The sequence below is a fragment of the Gigantopelta aegis genome, chromosome 13 (genome assembly GCF_016097555.1).
Source record: "Gigantopelta aegis isolate Gae_Host chromosome 13, Gae_host_genome, whole genome shotgun sequence".
Taxonomy (NCBI): Eukaryota; Metazoa; Mollusca; class Gastropoda; order Neomphalida; family Peltospiridae; genus Gigantopelta; species Gigantopelta aegis.
Window position 1 is genome coordinate 38,901,648 of NC_054711.1, and position 6,098 is coordinate 38,907,745.

Consider the following 6,098-nt stretch of genomic DNA (forward strand, 5'->3'; position numbering starts at 1 on the left):
GAAAACAGTTTGAAAATATAAAACAGCCAACATTCTGGAATTCCCGTTGACCTAATTATTCATAATTTTATTTGGCAGTTGGGAGCGCACATCGGGCGAGCACTATACCACTGAACTACGCCCCTTATAAATGAAAGAATTCACAACACATTGCTCCACTGCATGTCATACATCCGAGGTGAGATTCCGTAGAAACCATAATCGGCCGAGGCGTTCCGAATGAAACCGGTCGAGGCGTTCCGAATGAAACCGACCGAATTTACAAAGCCTTTTTTCGTGTTTCGAGGGTTTTTTGGTGGGTTGTTTTTTTGTTGTTGTTTTTTTGTTTACCTACATACATTTTCAAGACCGAACATTTTACAAAGCCCGTGTTTGACAAAACACCTGCGTTTAAGAAAAATTGGCTTCGTAATTTGTGTGTATCTAAAACGAAAATGAAACTACACATTTCGCTTAATGGGTATTTTATAACTTTAGATAGTTTTAAAGGGACATACCTGAGTTAGTTGCATTGTAAGATGTTTCCGACTAAATAATATATTTCTATGATTAAACTTCCATATTAAATTTGTTTGTTTGTTTAGAATACCAGTGTCTGTATATTCAACGTGTTTCTGGTCGTCTTAATATTTGTAAGAAGCCCAAACTGGATTTTGGCTTAAAATAATTTAGAAAAAACATATTTTAGGAAATAAAATGAAATTTAACCTAGTACAAATATTAGAACGATCAGAAACATGTTTAATATACAGCCACTAATATTTTATGCAAAGAAATATGTTTGATATGTAATTACAATCGTTAAAAAGTCTCTGTAGGTCGATAACATTTTAAAAATTGCAGCAAACTCAGGAATGTCCCTTTAAGTGTTCTTTTTCTTCCGTTGTCATAGATCTCCTGTTCTATTAAGTAGTGTTGGGAATCGATTGGCATTTCATCATCGATTAAAATCGGTAGGCATCAACCGATTAATTTTTTTTATTACACAATCGGTTAGAATTGGAGTTGAATTATAAGAACCATGCACCTTTTATCGATCTTTGGGACATCGCTACTATTAAGGACCAGTGGCGGATCCAGAAAATCCATTTAGGTGGGGGGCAATGACATGAAGCGGAATGCCATGGGAACTTTGGGGGTGTTTTGGAAGGGGATCATAAAAAAAAATGAAAATAAATATATAATAAAATTATAACTGTCGCCAAATTTAGGGGGACCCGGTCCCCTGCAACCCCCCCCCCATGATCCGCCTCTGAGGACCGTCCATAGTTATTGCCGTTTTCCCGTGTATACAAAGAGTATTCTTTCTTGGTACCTTCCCCCTTTTTAAAAAAATATACATCAAAAATGTTTATTTGTGATCAATAGTTTTAGCTCTTTTAAAAAAAAAGAAGCATACACTGTCATTACCACCCCATGCATACTTGTTTTACTCACACAAACACCTTGATTATTGTAAACGGCTCCATACCATTATGAAAAAAAAAATTCTTTTCTTTTTCAGTGCCATTCTATTGAAGGTGACGCAAATGACGCAGACAATAATTGCAGTCAATTCTGAAACAAACCATCCAGAACCTTGTTTCGCTTGAATGAGCATCATCATCTTCTCAAAAATGTACACATTCATTTCATCAGAATATTTCAATCATCTCTGGACAAATTTAGCCTAAATGATCCACTCCAAACAAGTTTGTTTTGCATAGACGTCGGAAGTTGCCACCCTCCACCTTCCCCTTGCTTCTGACGCCAATGTTTCGCTGGAGTGATCAACCCTTCACAAATCTGTTTCGCTCAAGCGATTATTTTTTTTTTTTTAAATGACTTCGCTTGGGTGGCTTTTGCTTGGCAAGTTCGTTTCGCTTGAAGGATCATAAATTGACAAATGTTTTTAGCTTGAATGATATATAATCATTTGACACAGTTGATTCGTTTGAAGAATCATCATTTGACAGATTCGTTTCGTTGGATCATCCCGTTAGAAAATCGTTTTGCTTGAGTGAACATATTTTAACAAATGGTTTCGCTTGGCAGATCATCAATCGACAAATTCATTTCGCTTCAGTGATCATCTCTTGATAAATTAAACTCTGGAGTGGTCATCTTTTGAACAGTTCAATTGATCGAGTTCGCCTATGAATAACACTAACAGTTATAGTTTTAAAATCATTTGTAACGATTTAGGATTCTATTATGAATAACACTAACAGTTATAGTTTTAAAATCATTTGTAACGATTTAGGATTCTATTATGAAAACAAAATGAAATAAATATTAGGAAGAATACCTCCTTGTTGAGGGTTTTTTTGTGTTTTTTTAACTTTTCTTTATTCTTAGTAGTTCCGTCGGTTTTTGTCAGGCATGGCGGAAGCAAGTAGACACGGGGTTGGGTGGGCAGTGGCGGGTCTAGAAAATCTATTTATGGGGAGCCCCAATGACATGAGGCTGAATGCCAAGGGAACTTCAGAGCAGGTTTGGAGGGAGAAATTTAGTGGGGGGGGGGGAGGGTTGCTGGGTCCCCATGATCCGCCTCTGATGGGGGGGGGGGGGCGCTGACTGAGATCGAGGGCGCAAAGCAAAACTTCTAAGGGTTCAAGTGTATGATCCACCGTACAATTTTGAAAACTAGATGTCCTGAAATGCAATTTCCTGCATTCTACAAGTAAAATTAATATCTTCCTTAAGTCTCGCTCCAGCCAGTGCACCACGATTGGTATATCAAAGGCCGTGGTATGTGCTATCCTGTCTGGGATGGTGCATATAAAAGATCCCTTGCTGCCAATCGAAAAGAGTAGCCCATGTAGTGGTGACAGCGGATTTCCCCCATCAATATCTGTGTGGTCCTTAACCATATGTCTGACGCCATATTACCGTAAATAAAATGTGTTGAGTGCGTCGTTAAATAAAACATTTCCTTCCTTCTTTCCTTAAGATTTACTACCAATAATATTTTTTATTCAGAATTCAAAAATGCTAGAACAGTCTAGGTATGCAGTTTTACCTGTATGGCTATTGAAGTAATCGATAATGCAGTACGGATACATTAAAGGTCAAAGTGCGGGTGCTTAACCGTGGATTTTTCATCAGTTGCCTTCATACCTTTATCAGGGCCCGGGACGTAGCCCAGTGGCAAAGGGCTCGCTTGATGCGCTGTCAGTCTAGGATCAATCCCCGTTGGTGGGCCCATGGAACTATTTCTCGTTCCAGCCTGTGCACCACGACTGGTATATCAAAGACCGTGGTATGTGCTATTCTGTATGTGAGATGGTGCATATAAAAGACCCTTTGCTATTAATGGAAAAATGTAGCGGGTTTCATCTGTAAGACTATATGTCGAAATTACCAAATGTTTTACATCCAATAGCCAATGATTAATAAATCAATGTGCTCTAGTTAAACCAAACAAACTTTAACTTTCACACCTTTATCAACAAAGATTTAATTTATGCTATTTGATGATAATTTGTAAAGGAATTTTTTATTTTACACACATATTTTTTAAAATTAAATGTTTTGCGATTTGGTATTTGAGGTTAAAACTCCACAATATTTTGATATACATTTTAACGTTGTTCATTATGCAAGAATCACATGGCAATTCCCTTTTGACACATACGGACTATAGATTATTGATGTACCAGGCCACGAGGAACAAGCACTGGAGAGAGAGAGAGAGAGAGAGAGAGAGAGAGAGAGAGAGAGAGAGAGAGAGAGAGAGAGAGAGAGAGAGAGAGAGAGAGAGAGAGAGAGAGAGAGAGATGGATAGAGGGTGGGGTGATGGGGTCACCATGTCTGTTGGGTTTGTCCATTGGAATTTTGTAAAATGGAGTGTTGTCCTGGATTCTAGTTTGGGATGGCGACAAATGGGGTGGTTCCCTATTAATGTAGTAGAGTTATGGTATAATAGTGCAAAGTGTGATAGTAACTGCTGGATCTGCCAATGTTTACATAAACAACAACACCCTCCCCCTCCCCCCGTCACGGACCCGCGCCTGAAATTTCTACAATTTGCCAGATGGTGGAACACTATCTAATCTTTGCAAGATTGGTGGAACACTATCTAATCAACTAAAAAACAAAAATGACGCATGCCCTTGGATTTGCCCTGAATATTCTCATGAGTTTCATTCAGTGTATCGCCAACACAGGTTTGCATTTAATAGAATCAACGATTGTTTATATGATTAAAGTAATATTAAATGAACAATTGTGTCTTGTTACTGTCAAATATAACATCAGCATTAAGAAATGACAAGGTGGCGGAACACCGTTTATTAATATGCATGTCAGGAAGTGCTTACACGTCAGAGCATACTATGACATCTTACCCTAATCAGAAAATGAAATGCTATACCTATAGTTAAAAACCTTTAACAGCTTAAAACAACTAAATGGCCCAAAAACTGGCAAATGTTATTTCTTCAAATGAGTTCTTGAAACTGTTCAAAATTTTAAATTCAACCAAATTTAAATCCAACTGCCAATTTTCTTATTGACTAATAAACATTTTGTTTAAAGGGACATACCCTAGTTTTTAAATACTAAGGCATATTTTTTTTACTATTAGAGCCGTTTTTGATAACAGAAATCATACTTTACTTACATTTTATTGTTTAGATTATCCATTTCCGTACATGCGAAGTGTTTTTGGTCATCCTGGTCTTTTTAATATCACAAAATGCATTTCTCATATTTTTTAAAAACGCACGTGCGTCTGAGAAGTAACAGTTATGGAGTCGAGTTTTAGTCTATTTTTAGAGGGTATTTCACCATTTTAAAGTCACAGACTAATGTTTCACTCGATTGTAAATTTATCCAAATGTGTTACAGGTTTGTAGATTAACTAAACAGTGTTAATTTTCACGGGTTGAAACTAGGGTCTGTCACTTTAATTAAAATATTAAAGCAAGGCACTACTACTTTAATTACTAATAAAAATGCAGACTAAAACATTTGTTTTAGAAATTTTGAATATCACTGAATAAACACAACACTTCAGTCATCACTGAATATCACTGAACACTGCAAACTGAAACATTTGAATTGGAACATTTGAATAACACTGAACATTGCAAATTAAAACACTCTAACATCACCGAGATGATTCGACCTGATCGAGTTGTGATCACGTTTTGTTTTTAAGGGAACAGTTTTTTACATTAAAGGTGGACCTTGAACTGGCTCAAATAATGGATCATCAATGATAACTGGAGACGATCTCTTGATAACTGTGTTTCTGTCAGAAAAGATATTTTTTGGTATGGCGCTATGGAATTGAATGCAACCACAGTCAACACAGAGGGTGTGGAGGCCCTCCCCCAGACAGAAAATGGGTTAAGTTTAGGGTTAGGGTTAAGAAAATCATACATTAATGATAAGAGTAATTAATTTTGTTAAAAGGTTAACTTAAAAGAAAATTGCAAACAAATCTTGGTATGGTGCCATACCCATTTTACCTTTTGGCAGAATCCCTGCTTGAAACTGGCAAGACACCAAACATTGAACGACCTTTGCACTTTACATTTTCCACTTTTTCTCTGTGTTCAGTTTCATTTTAACCTGTTCACATTGTTTTAACACTGATAGTGGTCTCACACCATGTCTTCTGTTGTAATGATGATCATACCTTTGTTTGTCAGTTCTATTTTTCTCGGCTATTGTTTCTCTTTTCGCCAACTTTGGATTAAGGTTTTCTGAAATGGTAGGTATTGTTGTTCGAATACGACGACCCATAAGGAGTTATGTTGGGTTAACACCGGTCGCAGAATGTGGTGTAGCTCGGTAAATGAGTAATGCAGCTGACGGATCATCGTGGTTTAGAATGTTTTAGCCACTTGAACAGCAAGCTCAGCTTCGCCATTTGACTTAGCATTGTAAGGGCTAGACCGTATATGATAAACCTCTGAATTATTCACTACTGAACTGTGGTCCGTTGTCTGACTTTTGGTATCCGTAGTTGTCAAATGAAGAATTGCAATGTAGCTGGAATAACAGTCTACCACCACCAAGTAATGTTTTCCTTAGTGAAAGAACAAATCAACTCCCACACGCTCCCATGGATTTTTGGGCAGCGTAGTTATAATCAGTGGTTCTTTGTG

At 37.2% G+C, this 6,098-nt stretch overlaps 1 protein-coding gene across 2 annotated transcripts in view; it reads left to right on the top strand.

Annotated features, from left to right (window-relative positions):
* The window catches only part of LOC121387822 (A disintegrin and metalloproteinase with thrombospondin motifs 7-like), a 33,481-nt gene extending 31,195 nt beyond the window's left edge, over window positions 1-2,286 (top strand). Inside the window, exons 19-20 of one of the 2 annotated variants that reach the window (XM_041519041.1) lie at window positions 79-178; window positions 1,505-2,286. In XM_041519041.1, the coding sequence (XP_041374975.1) occupies window positions 79-134 (56 nt within the window). In that variant the 3' untranslated portion in view covers window positions 135-178; window positions 1,505-2,286. The remainder of the gene's footprint in view (window positions 1-78; window positions 179-1,504) is intronic. The other variant, XM_041519042.1, reaches the window with a different exon arrangement.
* Window positions 2,287-6,098: the final 3,812 nt, after the last annotated feature.